Genomic DNA, 22,267 nt, shown 5'->3' with positions numbered 1-22,267 from the left:
CTACTGATTTGTGTTGATTTTTGTGTCAAAGGTGTTTGTTTGTTTGTTTGTTTTTTTTTATCAGTTTTTAAATAATTTCTGTAAAACCAGAGTTTAGGCATGTGGACAAAGATAAAATGCAACAGGCAACAAAAAGGTTTTTTTTTTTAGTTTGTTTTATTTATGAAACGGAAAAATCAGAGCAGATACAACAGTGGTGCACATTTAAATGTTCAGTATTTTGTTCAGAACAAATAAAAAATCAAGCAACAACAGGGCTTGGCTTTGTTTCTTGATGTGCAGCAACTCATGTGGCCTAAATTTTACACAGTGAGTTGTGCACAGTCTTATGAAACAAAGCCAGTTCCTCTTTTCTTCTGTCCACCATGTTGAGTCGTTAGAGTGTGAGAAACATGCTCCCAGTAGCCAACAGTACACTCATCCATAAAGTAGGAAACACTACACTGTGGCGAGGGGTTTAGTAGTGCTTTCTACTTTATGGATGACTGCACTGTACTTCCCAAGTGTAGCCGCCTGTCTCCAGGTCCTCTGTTCATCTGTGCTGTCACACCTGTAGAGTTAGTGGTTAAGACATCCCCCTCCCCCCACACACAGAGACACACTCACACACACACACACACACACTTCCAGCTTATTTACAGCTGTCTGTGTAAACCACACCCAAACTGTTACTCTTCAATTAGTCAACACTTGACAGAAAAAAAAAATTGCAGAAAGTTTTGACTGTTTTTTTTTTTTGGTTTGTTTTGTTTAGTTTTGTTGATGTCTCAGCCCTTATGTATTTTATAAAGAAGATTTCAGACCTTTAGAAGTTTTCCGCAACAAAATAAATCAGTCAAAACTTTGTTCTACAGAAAGTTCAAAGAAAGTACTTTTCAACACACATACAGATTCACTAACCGTACCAACTGCATCTAATACAAATGCTACATGCTGAAAATGCAAGGTTAACTGATTTCAAGGTTAACTTGTTACTTCTTTCTTTTATTCCATGCTATGCTAACTCCGAGCATGGTGGCCATCTTTATCGTGATGAGTAAGCTGTTTCTTGCAAACCAATGTAAAACATAGAACTTTAGTTTTTTAAAATTTTTTTCGCAGGCTTAGCTACGATCCTACAACACAGACATAAGTATATGATTTTCTTTAAGTAAGAAATAATAATAATTTACTACATTTCAGTTAACAGGAAGTGGCTATAATGACACGCTGTTACATAAAACCTGCCAGCCATAATACATATAATAAATATTACAAAGGTTATTAATAAGTTAGGAAATATTACAGATAATACATTAATACAAATATTTTTTGATCAATTTAAGAATTCGATTTTAAGGTTTCAGAGTCATGAAATGTGAATGTCAAATGCGTAAATGCACTTTTTTTTTTTTTTTTTTGCATAGAACCACACATTCAAGTCTAATATTTAAATAAACATTATAAATAAAATAAATTCTTTTACCAATAAAGTGAACACTTTTGCATTTTTAAACTTATCTCTCAAATTCTAGCGCCAGATTATGTCAGTTTGTTCCAAGTAAATCAATGAAGTCATTTTTTCAGCCTCAGTTATATACCGTACCTGTACAAGAAATACCCAATGGAGCCTCTTTTTTTTTCTTTTCAGTGTCTTCTTGTCCCTCTGTCTTACCGAAGTCTTCGGTGTCTTCAGCCCCGAGTAGGAATGGACCTAGGTGAGGAGAAGCGCTCCTTTTAAACTTCTCGTCCACGTGGTGTCTTAACCACACAGGAAGAGGTTTAACAGTCACAGCCTTGCTGTCGTTCTTTTCTCATTCCTTCTTTCACTTTTTCTTGTCTTGGCCTATGCAAAATGCTAATATCGATACTTATTTGAGCCTTTGGAAATCTAATGTGGTTCTTTTTGGTGCTTTCTAGTTTGGTAACCAATGTATCACAAAAAGCTGGGTGAATTTTAGATAAAAGCTGCACGCTTAAAACTCACGAATGTTACTTTCCGAAAGATCTTAATCTTTTTTCTCAGCTTTGTTTTTGCAGCGTTTTAATCTTCACACATCACTCCATTTAATGCTAATTCATAATTTATTTTTAAAACATGATCCAAGTTCAAAGATGAACAGAATATAAATAAGAAATATTCTTGGTATTAAAGAGTATTTTTAAAGAAATGGTATTTTTAAAGAAATATTCTTAGTAACCTGACCTACAGGTTGTAATCAGACATGTTATATGGAACTTAAGTCATTTTTTCAACCACAGTTGATACAGTAGTTCATGCTTCTGTGTATGAGTTCATTTATTAGCTTTTCGTTTTCCAGCCATTTCACACTCAACCTATCTTTGTGCATAATTCTTTTGTTCTCTGTTCCCTTTACATGCTGTTTCACTTTGCCCAGGCCATCAGGCCATTGCTTAACACTTGCAACACTGAGGAAATGTTGAAGTAAGCCTCTGTAATGGTGAGTGGTAAGAGATAAGTCAGCCAGTTCAGATGTGTTAGTGGGAAGTAAGTGGGAATTTGGACAATGGTTGCTCCAAGGTTGTGTCCACCTACGGAAATATTCACAGAGCAGCAGCATACTAATGCACAGATAAAAGAACATTCTTATCTATACATTGAGTGAGTCTGATCAATCCCACATAAAGATCAGCTGTTTTAATCTGACTGCTAACATGTAGGCTATCATCGGCATGAAAATACTGCAGCACGATGTCATTACCAAGAACAGCACGTCCCTCTAAAACTGATGAAAAGACAAGGAGAAAACTTATCAGTGAAGCTGTCAGACCTACAGCAACATTAAATGTGGCGGGATATCTGACAAATACTGGGCACTTCTTGCATGCGACAAAAATCTGTCATTTTCTCTGTGAGTCTGGGCTATAGGGTAGGAAGGCCAGATGCAAGCATTTTCTCATTACGCATAAAAATCCAAACTTTTCTAAATCATTCCTTACCAAGTGGAAAAGTGTGTTATGCACCAAGGTAGAATTTTTGGTGCATAATTGTAAACTATACATTTGATGCAAAAGCCCAAAGCACACCATACCCACAGTGAAGCATGGTGGTGGCAGCGTCATGCTATGGGTCTGCTCCTCTTCACCTGAAGCAGATACTAGCTAAGTAAAGAGGGAATCAGAGATAGCTCAAAATACAGATGCCTTTTTCACACAGCTGAAAAAAAGACCTTCAAGCAGGTTAATGAACTCAAAAACACATCAGAGTTAACAAAAGAAAGCCTTTAGAAGATGGTCAGGGTTTTTGGAATGGCCTAGTCAGGGTGCTGGTCTAAATCCTAGCAAAAACCTGCGGAATGGCTTTGAAACAGGAGATCAATGCACAATTGATGGAGCAGGAACATTTCTGTGGAATAAAATTGGCAAATTAGGAACTACTAAATTGGAGCCTTTACCTGGAGAGATTGTATTACTAGTAACTTTATGTATTTAAAGTAATTAAATTAAAACTAAGTAGTTTCTCATCTGTTTCTCTCTTTTTAAAACATTTTGCTTGTTTGTGACTTGATATAGTTGTTGGTTGCTCTATCATATTAAAGGTGGAAAAACAACTTTTTACTTCACCAAAAATATGATGTGTAGACTTTTTATCTACTCTTTTTTATATACTTAAAAAAACATCCAGCATCCTAGAGGAGCTATTCCTAAAGGTTTGGGGGATACAAACAGAGGGTTTTGTAGATTATCCAACTGAAGATTATCCTGCAACACATTTACACAGGAAAAAGGTTCCACCCGTCATCCTTGCAGGTTAGGCATAGATTTATGGGAAGATAAGAAACTATTCAAAATAATACTCCTTTTTTTCCCCTAAGATATACATACTATATAGTTTGGTGACAAATTAAAGGAAAACCCAGTGGCTCTGTTATGCTGTGGGCGGCTCATTTTTTCCGCTTGTGCACTTAGATAGAAACATCGCTGCAGATCATTGCAAAGTTATTTAGACTGATAGACTGATCGTCTTTATCCAGTGTTGAGTTTGTGCATCAGAGTGGCACGGGAGCTCAGTGAATAGTTTATTAAGAATAGTAATGATGTAAACCATAAACTACGGACTTCACGATTATGAGAGATTTTGGAGCTAGAAATGAAAGACTTTCACCAAGACCAGTGTTTTATCATCTTGTACATTTCTAAAGACATGTAGGATCTACATCCAAGTGCATTAACGCTGTTCTGGCCCACAACGTTTCACTTTTATTTTTATTTTTCACCCACCTACGGTACATGAGAGCACAACATGCTTATTGCTGTAAACTCATTCAAAAAACAACAACGGCTGTCTGCATGAAGTTCTATAACCTCTCTGAGGTCTGTAAACTCAGTGCTCTTTCAAAGTAGTGCAGCTCATACAGAGAAAGGTCGTGAATATGATCAGATCTAGCACAGGAAGTGCCCTGCTGCAGAACTCACTCGACTGTGTGATTTCCTGTGTAAGGCGCTGAACTGACATCAAATATCACAGTTCCCTATCTGCCATTTCAAATAAGGCACAAACAGAATACAACACTAACCGGTGTACCATGATCAGCTTGTTAAGATGTAAATCAGGTAGAGGTTTAATCAGGTGTAAATCAGATGACTTCATTTGATAATATTTCTAGCTTTGTCATTAAGATCAGTAGATTGACTAGAGGTTTGTTCGAAATAAACTAAATCTTCAGTGATGCTGCTGATTTAGACTTTTGAGCAATATTTTAATCTTTGCAGAGACTGCGTTCGTACAGTAGGTTCTGACGTATTCTCATGTTACCCTATTCAACCATAGGCATAGAATGATTAAGAAGCCATCTTCAGAATATATATCTAGTTTTTTTTTTTTTTTAACTAAAGCTTCCTTCAACTTTTTTTCTTGGTCTAAGTAGGCCTCGACCCTAAGAGACAACACGACAGAGCGAGTGAGTGAGCACAGAGGGAAGTGGGGGGATGTGTCAACCACACAATGTGCAACGGGGAAATTCACACAAAAAACTTTTCGTTCTTTTAGTCACTACAAGCTCAAAAACAGAGCAAGAAAAAAAACAAATGCAATGGATCGCTGCTAAAAACAAAAGTTCTTTTACTAGACATGTTTCTGTAGTGCACAGCTCTGAAGCTGACCACATGTCCTTCTCTTCTCCGACTGCTTTTGAAGTACACAACCTACTTAATATAAAATCACTCCTGTCTGATCGTCATTAAGATATAGCCTTAATAATATAACTGATTGACTGATCTGTCATCTGTCGTTCCTATTATGTCCCCAAATAGCTGTTAAATTTTTTTTTGTATCATTTTCATTCTCTTGCTTTGAATCTGGAACAAGGACAGACGAGGTTTCAATTCCCCCTTCCCTATGAGAACACTCTCGTGTAACCATGGCGACACTGCCCTAACAAGGTGTGGGTTAAGGTGGGGAGTTTTTTCTCTGTGTGTGTGTTTGTGTGTGTGTTTGTGTGTGTATTTGTGCAACCATGTTTTTATATCTTACACAGATCTGACAGCTTTGACATTGCACATCTGACTGGTCCCTGTTTCCTTATCTTTTTTAATAATTGCGTTAATAAAAGGTCCTCAAAAGGATCTGTGCGTGTGCGTGTACACGTGCGTGTTTGTGTGTGTGTGTGGTCAAAGTGGTACAGCTTTAGCACAAAACTGGGTGGAAAAAGGTGTGGTGAGAGACAGAGATGAGATCTTGCTGTGAGCGCTGACTCTCGTCATGTTTGGTTTCACTATGACACATTTGTACGCTGCCGATCTACAAGTTTTCTACTACAGTGTTTCCAAATATGCAGATGACCATTGAGTTCCAGTTGAAAGAGCTCCCTAGAGTAAAATAACGAGGCACGCAAGCGTGGAGAGCGAAATAATCTTTGATGCAGAAAGATTCGTTGTTGCTCCATTTTAAAATGATAGTAAATATGTCTGCATGGTTTTGGTAAAAGAAGGCTTCAGATGTCATTTGATAAACCTAATTCAAGCACTATAGGTTGTGCGGTCGTACATTTCCTGCCATGCATTCTTGCGTTTCCTGTCTATAAGAGCACAATAGTCAGTTAGAGTTCTGAAGAAATGATTCATTAATGAAAATGTTCGGCTCTTTTACCAAAAGAAGTGAAGAGAAATGTGCGATAATATTTGCAAACTGATGCTGAACCCTGTCCGGTCTTTGCCTTAAAAGAAAGTGAAAATGAGATGAGTAGAAGTTGAGACAGATGCTTTCTAGTCTAAAATGATTATGTAAAAAAAAACATCATTGATGTTGCGTAAGTTTATGGCACATAGTGTGAGAAGATTTAGGGGCCAGTTTATGTGTGTGTGTGTTTGTGTGTGTTTGTGTGGGCACCACCAAGTGTCAGAGAGGACCTGCCTTGGATGCAAGCTCAAAGCTTATTGGTTGACGAGACTAGGCCACTCTGGCTAAACTGATAGACCTTATCAGGGTCAACAGTTACTTCCCCTCCCTCTCACTTCATCTCTAGTTCTTTTTTTTTTTTTTACACAAAACACCGATCATAATTCAAACGAAGGCCTGCTTATTTCCAAAATGGCCACTCTGATGTTCTCGTCCCTGTGATGTGTGTGTGTGTGTCTGTGGCGTGTGTTTGTGTGTTGTGCAACAGTGAATGTGTGAAACGCATGATAATGTCCTCATTCTCTGTTCACCGCTTCTTTAAAATGTTCGCCTCATTCACATCAGTCTTGGCACATACACTTCCAAATAAGGGCAAAACAGACTGCAGTGTCAACCAATAGCTGAACACTATACAGCCATGTGGCCTGAGGGAGATGGCGACAAAATTTTTTTTTTTTTAGAAGGAGGCTGGGGCTGAACCGAGAATGCCGACAGAACATGACCTGCATTAGCATGTTAACTTAGTCACTGTTACAACAGGATTATATGAAGACCTGCTGTATAAAAATCTTCCATGAATCTGTACAAATATATTTGTTCCTCTTTTACGAGCTGAAATCTAAAATGATTAGCCCATGACTAGCCGTGAAGCTGAAATGACTTGTATGCTGTCATTGCAAAAACTGTTCAATCATGTTATATCATTTTTCCAGTAAACTGAAGTTGACTAGACTGATGACTCAAGACAATAACATGTACCATGGTTGAAATATTGCACTCTAAGTACAAGGGATTCCTCGATGTTTTAACGCTTCTTGACGAGTGATCATTGAGTTAATCAGTATGGTAGAGGAGAATCAGCACAACTGTTTCTTTTCAGTTAAATCCCTTTTTTTTTTTTAGATTTTATACTTCCTATGTAATATCTTGCACACATTTGATTCTTTTTTCTGTTTCTCCACATCATCAGCAAATACTGTATACTTTCACTGAAACCAAACGGTGTCCAGTGTCACATTTGCACACATCATGTTGCTCACGTTACCTTTACAAATAGCTAGAAAAATTTTAAACTCCACTAGATCACTGGAAATCCATTACACACACACACATGCGCACACACACACACACACACACACGCGCACACACACACACACACGCGCACACACACACACACACACACACACGCACACACACAGACAAATCATATTTATATCATATGTAAATGAATGAAGTCTGTATCTGCATTATGTTTAGTTCAGTAACAGTGAAAGCCTCTGAAAAAAAGAATCGAGTCAAATTATTAGTTCATAATAATGTGTAATTATTAGGCTTTGCACATGATTTCTCACAAATGTAGCATATCATTTTAAATACATGCTTGGGAATTATTTTTTTTTTTTACTTTTATGCCACAAAATAGGGTTTTCTTCAATATCTGAAGCATATCTAGTGGACATATCTAAGACGGACACGGAGAGGTGACCTGCCGACTACGTGGTATGTAAAGAAGTCACAGTTATACAGGATAATAGAAGGAAGCTGATTTATTGGCAAAATAAGACACACTACATTACAAGGATACTACAAACCAAAAATTCTTTCAAATGTCTAGAGTAAATCAATGAGTTATAGGTAAAGTGATATAATCAGTGTGAAGGTGTTCTCATTGTCACAGCCCAAACCCAGAAGGTTGTGTCAGGAGGCGTTAAACCACTGCTAAAATCGAACATGCTGGGCTGCTGTGGCGACCCCAAAGGAAGGGCAGCTGAAGGGCAACAACAGCAACATCATTTGCTAGATACACAACCATGCACAGTACAACATCTAGGGAAATGCTTTTTGATTGTCTGTGTTGTAAAAGTAGAATAAATATAGAACTATTCAAGTAAAAAGAATATAGAAAATCAAAAAAAGTATGATCGGAGCGGTTGTGAAGGCATTTTGGAATTGTAATAGCAGTAAAACAGCAGTATGTGATGAAACAATGTGCGTATGAAAACACCATCATAAATAATTATATCCAGTGCAGATATATATTTGATGGCAACCATTATGTAACTATTTGTACACTTGTATCACTCCTTGCCTGAAGCTGAAAGTCTTAGAGAGACTTCATCTAAGTGAAGCCGCTAACATTTATACCTGCTGGCTGTGTTGTCTTTTACATCATCCACATGGCTCACTAAATGGTTTTATGGGGATGAAAATGATGTAAATCATATCTTTTGGTCTTCACAGTCATCAGGTCAAATCAGTCATCAGATCAGTTGAACACCAGTGTAAGATTCTGAAGCGATGTTAAACCACCACCATCATCAAAACACCAACTGAGAGAATATCATTTAGAAGAAAGGGTCACCAATGAAAGCCATCATTTTCTTCCAAATAAACAGTGTTTCTTAACCTTTCTCTTTTCATTTGTAGTATACAACTGTCTCAGAGAAGTAAATTATATTAAAGCGATCGGTGGTTGAAATGGGATCTTCAAGTCATTGGTAGTTGGTAATAATCTTCTTGTTTTTTATCCATATTTAAGTTTTATCTGTGCTTAAATTTCTTATTATTGGCAATAATAATAATTGACAGATCTGGCATACAGTATATTCCCTACTGTGCTGCGTGCCATCATCTTTTTTCCAACACATAGGGTTTCCTTATGACACATGATATCCTGTTTTGCAACACTGCATTAGGGCACACTGGTGCGTGAGAGCATGTTGGTGTGGAAGACTTCAAGCTTATAGAGAATCTTCATTTTCTACCGTTTATCAGAACTATCTCAGGTCACGGGGAGCCTGTGCCTATCTCAGACGTCATCGGTCATCAAGGCAGGATACACCCTGGACAGAGTGCCAACCCATCGCAGGGCACACACACACTCTCATTCACTCACGCAATCACACACTACGGACAATTTTCCAGAGATGCCAGTCAACCTACCATGCATGTCTTTGGACCAGGGGAGGAAACCGGAGTACCCGGAGGAAACCCCCGAGGCACGGGGAGAAAATGCAAACTCCACACACACAAGGCGGAGGCGGGAATCGAACCCCCAAATCTGGAGGTGTGAGGCAAACGTGCTAACCACTAAGCCACCGTGCCCCCTTTGGTAGTTCAAGTATAAGGAAATCTGGACTGATGGATTCCTTTCAATAGGAATGATTAAAAAGATGCTCGACAGCGTTACTAAATAACATGCTAGACAGTGTTTGGAGTGCTGGTGCTTTTTTTTTCCATTTAATTACTTAAAACACTGTCTACCATCAGCTGATCTATATTAGTAGCATAAATAATCATGACAATTCCTCTGGAAATGACTGACATAACATGCTAGTAGAATTGGCACAATTACATTTTGTCTTATAAAACGAGAACTATAATTGTTTTTCTTTATTTGATGTACACCTGACCATCACACCTACATGAACTAGTTTATGGTCTCTGTGCATTTCTTTCTTTCCCTTTGCTGCCTTAATAACCTCCACTCTTGTAGGAAGGATTTCCACTAGAGGTTCAAGCATGGTTTTGAGAATTAATGCTTATTCAGTTACAAGAGCATTAGTAAGATCAGGCAGTGATGTCAGGTGAGGAGGTCTTGGGTGCAGTCGGTGTTCCAATTCGTCCCAGTTTATGGGTGTTCTGTGGGGTTGAGTCAGGGGCTCTCTGTGCAGGACACCCGAGTTCTTCCATACCATTTTTGACCAGCCATGTCTTCATGGAGCATGTCATACTGGAACCATTTTGGTCCAGTTAGTTCCAGTGAAGTGAACTTGTAACCTTAAAGTTATGTGCTTGCAAAATTTTGAAAAATGTTTAGGGAAACACTGCATTTCAGTGTGATGATTGATTAAAATATTCAAATATTGTTTAGGCGGTTATTTCACACCTAAAATCCATCCTTTTACCTTTACCTCTACTGTAGTGGATAATTTTAGAATTACAAACCAAAGTCTTTGATTAATGGAACATTATATTTAAGAACATACTGATGCCAATCTAATAGTACCTTAGTAAAGTTTATAATCTCACATTGTTGAACAACCTGACATGACGTTGGGCCAAAAAAACCCCCAAACAATTCATTTTACTTTAAAATCATTTAAAGGAAAGAGTCCTTTGAGTTGCCCTTGAAAGATATACTGTAATAAGTAAACCTTTACATGCTTAAAACATGCTTGTCATATATGATCATTTTATCTTCAGTGTGTGTTTTACATGAGAAGGTGCATGTGCTGGCTTCTAGGGACCAGTGCATTGTGTACTCTCTTTATTATTTTATATACTATTTATGTATTGTGCTAGACTTAATGTTTTGTCTTAGAATCAAATCACTGTTAGTCTGTTGTGTATTCAGATCAGTATTAAAAACAAAAAAAATCACCAAAAGTACAAAATCCAAAAGAAAATGGAAAATCACAGAAACTTGACTAATATCACAAGAGTAAAATCAATCGGTGATAGCTTAGGAAAGTCTGCTTCAGGCTAGGTTAGTATTCTGAGAAATAAAACCATTTTGGTAAGACAGAAACAGGAAGTAGCCACCTGATCTGAGTTACACTCAGAAACACAGGCCTTGCTCGTTTGGTTATCATTGATGCTTTACAAGTAATGCTTTTTTTTTTTTCCAGAAATGTCCTCAGTTGGCTTGTAATGCTTCAAATCATCCGAATTCACCAACAGCAGGTGGGCTTACTGATGTCTGTGTAACAGCCTGAGATTACTGGTGTGAAAGTGAAATAAAATTTTGTCAGATAAAGATGTACAAAATGTACAAAACGTAACTTTTCCTCAGCCAGGCATATAAAATACAGGGGGCTTTTCACAGATTATGATTGACTCCATAGAGGTGTGTGAGATACAGCGTGGGTTGTTGTATGTTTTTTTGCAGGTCTGGGTGCAAAACGGAGGCACTTTGAAGTGCACGAATAGCTTTTGAGCGCCAAAAATCTATTATGTATTTGTGGTTAAGCGCAGCAGAGCCTAAAGCAAACAAACGCACGACCCTACTTTCCCGCCAGATTACCTTGTAGCCCAAAAACACAGCCATGCACAAATGCCTTCATTTCTTTCTTTTTTTTTTCTTCCTTTTTTCTTTGCATTAAAGCTAATATTGTTATATACAAAGTTATATACAAAGTATTTTCCAATAAACAATAACTTATAAGAATGAACAATAATGCAAAAAAAAAAAAAGCTGTGCAATGGCAAACATCATTACCTCTAAAAGCAAAAAGCAATCCAGTTTCTGCTAAACTCAGGATTCGGGGTTCTTTTCTCTCAAGGTTACTAATTATGGATATTAATGTTTCATAATTTTGTGAATTAATAGATCAATTGGATGTTTAATTCAATTAAACATCTGTGCTTAATGTATTTATTTTTTAAGACAAATGTTTGGAAATGGATGCAGCTTGTTTAATGGTAAGTAGAATAAATATAGAACTATGCAAGTAAAAAGAATATAGAAAATCAAAGAAAGTGTGATCGGAGCGGTTGTGAAGGCATTTTGCAGTAAAAGCAATAGCAGTAAAACAGCAGTATGTGATGAAACAATGTGAGTATGAAAACACCATCATAAATAATTATATCCAGTGCAGATATATATTTGATGGCAACCATTATGTAACTATTTGTACACTTGTATCACTCCTTGCCTGAAGCTGAAAGTCTTAGAGAGACTTCATCTAAGTGAAGCCGCTAACATTTATACCTGCTGGCTGTGTTGTCTTTTACATCATCCACATGGCTCACTAAATGATTTTATGGGGATGAAAATGATGTAAATCATATCTTATGGTCTTCACAGTCATCAGGTCAAATCAGTCATCAGATCAGTTGAACACCAGTGTAAGATTCTGAAGCGATGTTAAACCACCACCATCATCAAAACACCAACTGAGAGAATATCATTTAGAAGAAAGGGTCACCAATGAAAGCCGTCATTTTCTTCCAAATAAACAGTGTTTCTTAACCTTTATCTTTTCATTTGTAGTATACAACTGTCTCAGAGAAGTAAATTATATTAAAGCGATCGGTGGTTGAAATGTTTCTAGGGGTGCAAAGTGTGAATGTCTGAAGTTTTAATTGTGATAGTAAAGGTAATAGTAATTTGCCTATACATTGCAGGGCCAGACTATTAAAAGCATTTAATAAACTGAACTATAAGATTATCTGCGAGCCATTAAAGTAACTGTAGGTGGAACAACAAGGACTGAATGACCTCAAAATAGATGCAATAATCAATACAAGATTGAACAGAACTCATTAGTAATTTTCTTGAAATCAGTTTGAGAGAAAAGGTTTGAGGTTTTTGTTTTTCTTTGATTGAAGAACTTGCTCAAGTCTGGACTTATACCATCATTTCTCAATAGATTCTTTGTACATATCTTCAGTCACTAAAATGTACCGTACAGAACATTTAAAGAGCTGCATTAGAAAGCAAACAACCCGAAAAAGGCTGAGAATCCTCACCAAATGGTTTATATCATTTACTGTATTATTCCCTGAACCTGTATCTAAGTGTTAATCTAGGCGTGATCTCATAGGAAGGAAATTGAACAGGAAATTTTTTTCTTACAGCCTCTGAAATCTCTTTAGGTGACTGTTTGCCTTTTGCACTTACACCATCCCTAAAAATAGCAACTTCTCCCTTAAATCATTCCTCCCTCTCTTAGTAGGGCTCGAAGTAGCCACAATCTAGAACCCAAGGCACAGCTAAGCTTTGGGATCTTTATGTAAAAGAATGATTACTCATTTCATTGTTATTTATGAGTCAATGTGAGTGTTTTGCTGTCATGTGAGGGGGTTTGCGGTGGTTTCCCTCAAAACGTGATGAGCATATATGTGAGGAGCGTTACAAATAAAACAACCCCCACTAAAATGAACACCATGCTCTTAGAAAAAAAAAACTGAAAATAGTATTAGGTTTGAAACTTTTCAAACATTTTCTCCTTCTGCCTTTTTTTTGGGGGATTTTTTTTGTTTTTGTGATGGACTAAAATCACACATGAATGTGTAAATAATGAAACAGAGCATTATGCCAGCATGAATCTAGCTGTCTTATGGATAATATGATAATGTGACAATTATTTAATTATTTATTATCTAATGATAATATGACAGCACAGACGTTTTATGTAGCATTTATTGGACACTATAGAAACAAGGTAAATCTTAATAAATTCCAAATTCTTCTCTATTTTTTTACAAGGAGCTCGAGTCTCTGGTTTGCTCATGAGCTCAGGCTGATGTCCTCCATGATCTCTGGTTTACTGCCAGGTCCTAAAACATGCCAGTTGTTGAACTGTCCAGGGTCTATTCCCACCTCATATTCATCTACCACAACCCTAAACAGGATTCTACACATTTTGCACTTCTAGTTTGTTCTTTTTTGACTTGTAACACTGTGTCTTCAGGTACAGGCTGTGCAGCACATACAAGAACTACAATAACTTGTATGATCTCTGTTTGGTCATTTTAATTATTTTCAGTCTTCAGAAGCCTGGATTAAAGTCTGCCTGGTTGCTTTCCATTAAAGTATTTGACAGAATATTAGAAGTAATTGTATCTTTATGGTTAGCTTAGCTGCATTTGAACATTTTACATTTCCTTGAGTATGACCGTGCAAGAGCTACAGCTCCCCCTGCTGGTGATCAGTAGTCTTAACATGATTTCAGCCATCTTTTTACACGTCACATTATACGAGACGACTCCAAAAAATCCCTATACGCCCATATGCTGTGATACTGTTCAAAATGATGTTCCCCTGTTCAGCTTATAGGATGAATATCATTTGATGACAGACCTTCATTTAAATAAAAATGACTAGTCATCACTTGGCACAATTCAGACCTGTAATAGGCTGGTAACATTATATTCATTAACGTGACTGAGTCAGTATTTAAACAGACAATTGGTCATACATAAATATTTCATTTTGTTTGTAAAATTTAATAAAATCCTGTGCTGCTATTGGTAGCTTTGACCTGTGATTTCCTTTAGCGGAGTCTGGGGAGTACCACAGTGTCTACAATATATTTTATATATCATTTATATCATATCAAATAAAAACCATAAATCTTCTAACAAATCTAACAAATATATTGATTTCATCAAATGCAGGAGTATGTGAACTGTGAGTTTACAGGACAGACTCATTAATCTCTCAATGTTTTTGTAAAAAAGTTTTATTCAAATGTAATTAATCGTCCAACCAATAAAGTCACTGCTGCTGGTTTGCAATCAAACCAGATAAATATACAACAATGAGAAAGTAAGACTTTTCTTAAATATTAAAAGAAACAAGATTTCAGACATAAATGAAGCAAAAGAATATTAAACAAACGTTAACAGAGTTCACCAGTTCAGTATTTGAGGGCTTTTAGATATTTATTCGTACATTAGAGGTGAGACAGCAGTACAGGCTGTAACCGGCTTCTTCAGAGGGACGACCATATCAATAGAGTAGCGTTTAGCTGAGGAACTTTTCTGGGATACGATGCCAAATTTGTGCTGGTTCTCATGCCTTATGTCTTCACTGCTGTGTCTCTGGACCTGTAGATGACTCCTCTGCTCTTTAATTCTCGCACCACTCCTAATAAACACATTAAAAAAGGACAGTTTAAATTGGGAAAAAAAAACACTAAAATATTATTACTTACAGCCCTGATCAGAAATACTACCCTGTCCTTATCCCATGACTACGTATTCACAATATGCCCGGAATGAACATTCTTTTTAATATAGATTGTCATTATATGATACAGCTCTAAAAAATAGTCATGACTTATAATCTCAGTATCTGGCATCCCCCACATGATGATGAACTCTCTTTTGGTAGTGAATGGACCTTGCTCCTGTCAGCCCTGGCTTCTTCATTAGATTTCTACGATGCTGCTTTGCAATGTGACAGTTAATACCGAAAAAACCAATTAACAATGAAACTGAACTGAATATGCAAAATGAATATGACTATTTTTGTTCTGCATTTGTTCATATTTAGGGATGTAAAGTAAAAATGTAAAGTCTATGACATACAAAAATAGACCGGCATGCAAACATAGACTGTACATTTAAAAAAGCTGTGCAAATTAATAAGTCTATACAATGAACTACAAAGGCATTTGGAAAATCCAGCATTCATCTGATCCTCATAAATATTAAAAGCAGCAAGTTGAGATTTTGGCTCTCGCTTGACCCCTAGTGGACACTGTAATACACCTGTATACACATTTAGACACGCACTCAGACAGACACACACACACACACACTCAGACACACACACTCACACTCAGACTCAGACACACACACTCACACACAAACTCAGACACACACACACAAACTCAGACACACACACAGACTGGTCTTGGAAATAATTCCATAACCAACCTGGAGGTAATCTTCCAGTTACAGTTACAGCATAGACACCTGCCTTGAAATTTCCTGTGAAAGAAAATAACAGATTTGTAAATTTAGCATATAAACAGAAGAGAAATTGACTTGTACCATAGTATATGAAGGTTACCTATTCTTTGCCATTTAGCCACCCAGCTGTCTTCAGGACTCATCATTGCAATAATGCTGTCAGGAGAACACACAGTAAGCAACCTTATTTGTCTCAAAATTGTCTACTCTTTGATTAGGAAAAAAACAAAATCAAAAATGCAGCATACCCATCAAAGGAGGAGCTTGTGCATTCATAAACCATCTCCCGGTTCCCCTTCATTTGCAAGTAGGACTCACAGTTATCACAGCCATCATACTCGAACTGGTCAATAGTCTACAGAGAAAACAAGTGTAACCAGATCATGTTTCACTTCTACACCTGTTAACTTTAAACTTACTTATCCTAAATATAAATATACATTGTGTATTGTGAAAAAAAATATGTTGAGTTCGGTAAATAAGGCTTTTTGTTATTACTTATTACATTTATTGAATCTGGCAGACACCCTTATTTAGAGAGACTTACATTTATCTTATTTCTACAGCTCAGCAATTGAGGCTTAAGGGCCTTGCTCAGGGGCCCGAAGTGGTAGCTTAGTGGCCCTGGGACTCGAACTCTCAGCCTTCAGACCGGTAGTCCAACACCTTAACCACTGAACTACAACTTCCTACTTATCATAAGCATTGTGTTCGTCTGGAAATTTACACACCACATGTAAAATAAAACAAGCCTATAAAAAGAATTAAAGCCTCTCATTGTGCACCTGCACTTTAATCTACATTTAGACCTCATATTTCACACATAACTCATATTTAAAACACACCATAGCTCTATGATGCTTAAACGTCCATACGCCGTAATCGCAGCCTAACTACCAGGATTTTCTTTCTTTACGTATCTTTTGAGTGGGTTTTTGTTGAGATTTACAAACTAAAAGTTTTTCTCATCTTCACTCGTTATGTTTATGTTTATTTAGTGTTTTGCTTTGTTGTTGCACGCATAACAACTACATGCTAAGCTAATATAAAGACAAAAACGGACCAAGAGACAACAATACAAGTCATTACGACGTGTGTAGGTTACGACGTGTCTATATATATATATATATATAAATAACAAAATAACTCTTTATAAAAAAGTTCTTCAAGCTAAAGCTTTTTAAGTCACATTTCTCATTTAGCATTTAAGCTAACTCCATGTAAATACTGCACTAGCAATAAAAATAATCTACCTTGACGAGAGAACAGAGCAGACAAGCCCGCAAATGACGGAGATCCTTTGGTACGGTTTCCATTGACATGATGTTTGTTTGTTTGTTTGTTTGTTTGTTTTTCTTTTTTTTTTTAATTTGACAAAATAAAAAAAATCTCTATTTCAATAGTCTTATTTGCGCTTCCGGCGACTGTATGACGTCATTAATCTGCGTCGGCGGTCATTATTCAATGGTTTAAGGCAGTTCGCAGATCAGTTTAAAGTCCATTATCGCCACCTACTGCTATGGAGTGGAGAGTTTAGAGTAAAAACAAAGGGTCTTCAATACTCAAAAATATCTTTATGTGCTGTACATACTCTAAAACTATGTGCAAGCAAGCCCTTTTAATGTTACAGCATGTTTAAAATCTTTTAAATACGTTTTTAAATAAAAGCAGACAGTGATTCAATATTAAATATATTATCACTAATCATTCTGTCTAGGGTTAATGTCATCCTGGTGTTGCTATAATTATTGTATATTATGTCACAGGGCTCTCAAGTTTTGAAGACAGGCAAGAGTGACATTTCCAACCCCACAGCAACCCCAACCCCACACACACAAAATGTGATTCACAAGGATCACTGACCACATTTTAACCAAATACAAAGTATTTGTTCAATTTCCATTTACTGGATGTGTGTGTGTGTGTGTGTGTTTGTGTGAGTATGTGTGTGTGTGTGTGTGTGTGTGTGTGTGTGTGTGTAAGAGAGAGAGAGAGAGAGAGAGAGAGAGAGAGATTAAGATTATGACTGGTGTTGTTTATTGTAAGTGTTTGTTGCCTTTTTTGACTCCTTTATCATTTGTAATGTTGCTCCCATTTCAAACAGTTCGGCTCAAGCCCAGCCATTTTTAGGGTCATGATTGAGGACAATGTCTTGTCCAGAGTGTCTTGTTTCGTGTTGAGGTTTTGTTCAAACCGACCATCGAAAATACCCTCTCTAATGAATGTTTTTTTTTCATTGGTTGTTGCGTTAAATCTTATACACTCACTCACTCATTTTCTACCGCTTATCCGAACTACCTCGGGTCACGGGGAGCCTGTGCCGTCATCTCAGGCGTCATCAGGCATCAAGGCAGGATACACCCTGGACGGAGTGCCAACCCATCGCAGGGCACACACACACACTCTCCTTCACTCACGCACTCACACACCACGGACAATTTCCCAGAGATGCCAATCAACCTACCATGCATGTCTTTGGACCGGGGGAGGAAACCAGAGTACCCGGAGGAAACCCCCGAGGCACGGGGAGAACATGCAAACTCCACACACACAAGGCGGAGGCGGGAATCGAACCCCCAACCTTGGAGGTGTGAGGCGAACGTGCTAACCACTAAGCCACCGTGCCCCCCTACCCATATACATAGTGCTATTTTCTGATTGGCTATTGTGTAGCCTCTTTTTTTGATTGGCTAATAAATGTCAGGCTTGACTAAGAACTCCAGGGGAGATGCGCTTGATTCCTGCCCGGTTCCATAGAGACAGCGGTGAGGACAGATACATTTTGGTCACAGAGGCATATTGAATATATGATAAATAATAAGTTTTTCTACGTGAGAAATACGATGTGTGGTGGGAGAGCGCGACAATAGACTGAAATGAGTGACTGTCATACTTAATGCGTGACACTTGAGAGCCCTGTTATGTTTATCCATGTTTTTTGTTTTTAACGATTAATTTTCCAGTAATGACATGCAAGTTGGATTTTGGAAATCGTAGAAAAAAAATTACGTGAAGTGTGATCATTTGCCAATTAATAGGTTCTCCATAAGGAGTACATAACGATAAGGGATACACCTAACCCTAATCTTACAGTAGACTTAAGAGATGCCTGTTACACCTCAAAAAATGTCATTGTTTACTAACTCCCTAATTGATTTCAAATCTCTGTCTAAGGCTGTTTCCTTTGTGTTCATAACTTTGCATGAAATCATATGTCACTATGTGAAAATGCTTTCAACTAAAGAAACAAAAGAACCCACTGTAGAGTCTGAACTGTTTCTGTGCTGTTTGTTAATGTCATAAATCTGTTACTGCAGCCTCTATGTGCCTCTGCTGTGTGAACGTCATGTGTTCTTTTGCTATGACTTCTTAAGGAGATGACTCTCATTTGTCAGGAACCTTTGTTTGACCCTTTTCACCTCTGTTTGCAACAAGCACTCTGTCCCCAACAGCCAGTGGACAACCCTTCACCTTTCTGTTGTAAAGTCTTTCCTGTCGGTCCTGCTCCTTCTGAATATGCATCGCGCAAGTCTTTTTTTTAGCTTGGACACAAAATCCTTGTAATCCACCATATCCTCATACAGAAGCTCATTTTGAAACAGGACGTCAATTGGGAGATGAGCAACTCTGCCAAACATAAGGGAAAAATGGTGCAAAACCTGTTATCTCATGTCCTGTGCATTTGTAACAGAATGTAAGCTGCTGCAACATCTGTGGTCATTTGATTTTGCTTTAGGGGACAATGTCCTAATCATGCTACCAAGAGTCCTATTGAACCTCTCAGCAATGCCGTTACCCATGGGGTGCTATGGGGTGCTATGGTGTTGTCTAAACCCGCCATGGTCAATAATTTCTTCATTAACTTGCTCTCCAAATTAGCTCCCTGGTCCGAATGAATTCTTTTGGGAAAGCCATAAGCAAGGAAGAAGTCATTCCAGAGTCTTCTCGCAACTTGTATGGTCTGACTGATTCTGGCATGGAATCTCTTGCACTTCATAAACTTCAAAATTTTTTTGAAGGATTTTGAATTAAATGTTTTGGTTTTTAGATGAAATGTTAACGCTAGTTCTGAGTTTGGACAATTCCTAATGAACATGCGTGCAACTTCACTCAGTTGTTTGTCCAACACCTTCCCATGTTGCTTTAGACATTCAGCTGTAATATCAGCAATACGGTTTACACATATTTAATGTGTAGGAATTTGTAGCCTTCATGCCTCATTCCTCACCATGCAGTTTTTACACACCAGGTGATAGCACATTATTATTATTATTATTATTATTATTATTATTATTATTATTATTATTTTGCACATGATTTCTGTTGATTTAATGGACCCTTAATTCGGCAATCCCGTGTGTTTGATCTTTTTCCGTGTCCATTGAATGTTTATAATCAGAATGCTTTATTAATCCCCAGGGGGAAATTGGGTATTGTCTGTGAACTTGTTATATAGACGAAGTAAAGAGTTGTAATTTTATGTATTCGGTATTCTGTGTATCAAGGATAAGCGGTAGAAAATGTATGAATGAATGAATATTCTGTTTATTTTGTGAATTGTATTTGTCTAATGTGTGTACTGTATGGCTGCAGCATGGGTGATGGCCCAAGACAAATTTCCCTACTGGGGACAATAAAAGTTTACCTTACCTTACCTTACTTTACCTTACCTTATAACAGTTATTTTAAAACCTGATATTTCACCTTGCCATTTATTCCAGAAGATGGATCTGCATTGTATTGTAATATTGTTCCAGAATAATGTATTAGTGAGATGTTGGTAACATGTTACCCAACAACGAGTCGTTTGTCAGCCTCCATTGTTTAATATTAATTAGGCTTTTTAAATGTAAATTTATTTGAAAAAAAAAAAATATTTGTTAAATCATGTGGGTGTTACTTATTTTTTTTAAGTATACTTCTGCAACAATCTCACATGTGTTACTTTATTTTGGTACCAAATTATTCAAATACACCTTGTAGTTTCTGAGATATACTCATTTAAACTTGAGCATGTTGTTTTTTAAAAAAAAGGCTCCCCATTTAAACTTGAGCATGCTGTTTTTAAAAAAAGGCTCCCCATGTAAACTTGAGCATGTTGTTTTTAAAAAAGAGGTAACGTTGTGGTGGCGGCTGCCGCACCGCTGCAAGTAACAAAGGAAATTGCGCTCTTCGCCGAGAAAATCATGCCGAGAGAGGAAAGCAGCGGCGGTGCAGCACCATGGACAACGCCGCTGACGAGTGGAGGAAAGCGCGCAGCACCAAGGTCAGCGACGCTGGCTGGACTCCTTCATCTCTTAGGCCTGAAGGCCTCCACCTAGATGTTATAAGTAGACTGCAGCCTCTTTGAACTGCCACCATGGATGAAAAGAACACTTAATATAAATTCACATTGGTGATTTTATGTTACTCGTATTCCCCGACTCTGTGCTATTTTCCGTGTTCCACTCTCAAAGATCTTACAATATTTATTATGCCTAAATGCATCATTAATTGTAGCCTAATATTCGTTTATTAAGATTTTTCTCTAGACTGGAGTACGCAAGTACATCCCCGCTCTGATAATTCACTTTAGCACAGGCACATTTAGCCACATTTATACATGCTGGTCCTGAGCTCTTTATGTACCCCTGACTCTGCTGTGCCTTGTGAACGGATAAGGCTGATGAAGTGGTCAGCAAGAAGAGAAATAAGCTTAGCCCCAGCATTCTGGAGAAAATCCTGTTTTTAAATACAAACGGTGTCACTGTCATTTACATACATACTCCCACTGTTTCAAAGCACTGCACTGGTCCCAAAGCACAAAGCACAAAGCACAACCCTCTTCCCAAGCCAGCCATTCGAAATAACACTTCTTGTAAACTTTATTATGCACAAAGCCTCTATAAGTGTTGCCCACAGTACATTGGTCTGTAGGCTTTAGATTACTTTTAGATTATAATTGTGTAAAAGTGTGTGTGCGCGTGTGTGTGTTTGATTTTTTTTTTTTTTTGCAAACAGTAAAAATGTCCACATGCCCAATACAAAATGTTTATTAAAAAAATCTTTCTAACATTTGTTTTAAGTTACTATGATTAAGCAATGGAACATATTGTTGTCATGTATTTAATACAACGATTAATTAATTTATTAATCTATATGCTTAATCTTTGAATTTATCCATTAATTTTTGCTCCCAAAATTTAAGCGTCGATCAGTCATGAAACATTTTGTTACACAGCTATTTCTCTCAATTTCACCAGCAGAGGTCCTCGTCGAGCTCTGACTTGAAAAGCTCCGAGTAATTAACCTTTTGCTCATACATTTGTGCTGAAAGCTTCTCTGGTCCATCACTTAGTGCAATGCAGGACAGGTAAAAACACAGAGTAATAAACAGTCCAATAATCCGGTACACCGGCAGACAGAGCAATGCAGGGCAGGCAAAAACAGAAACCAGAAACAGAGTCAAACCAGGCAGGGCAGAAACAGGAACAATGCAGGATTGCACTAGGCAAACCAAGGAGA

General features: G+C 37.4%; 1 protein-coding gene across 1 annotated transcript; it reads right to left on the bottom strand.

Moving 5' to 3' along the window:
* Nucleotides 1–14,508: 14,508 nt before the first annotated feature.
* supt4h1 (SPT4 homolog, DSIF elongation factor subunit) lies at nt 14,509–17,204 on the bottom strand. The gene is made up of 5 exons (XM_060862898.1): nt 17,017–17,204; nt 16,012–16,118; nt 15,864–15,919; nt 15,728–15,781; nt 14,509–14,933 (listed from the first exon to the last, which is right to left on the bottom strand). The coding sequence occupies exons 1-5, from the start codon at nt 17,083–17,085 to the stop codon at nt 14,866–14,868; spliced, it is 354 nt and encodes a 117-aa protein (XP_060718881.1). The 5' UTR covers nt 17,086–17,204; the 3' UTR covers nt 14,509–14,865.
* Between the last annotated feature and the right edge of the window lie 5,063 nt (nt 17,205–22,267).

This window comes from Tachysurus vachellii, chromosome 26, assembly GCF_030014155.1.
Source record: "Tachysurus vachellii isolate PV-2020 chromosome 26, HZAU_Pvac_v1, whole genome shotgun sequence".
Taxonomy (NCBI): domain Eukaryota; kingdom Metazoa; phylum Chordata; class Actinopteri; order Siluriformes; family Bagridae; genus Tachysurus; species Tachysurus vachellii.
The sequence above is the reverse complement of the archived record's forward strand: the minus strand, read 5'-3'. Positions and strand labels throughout refer to the sequence as shown.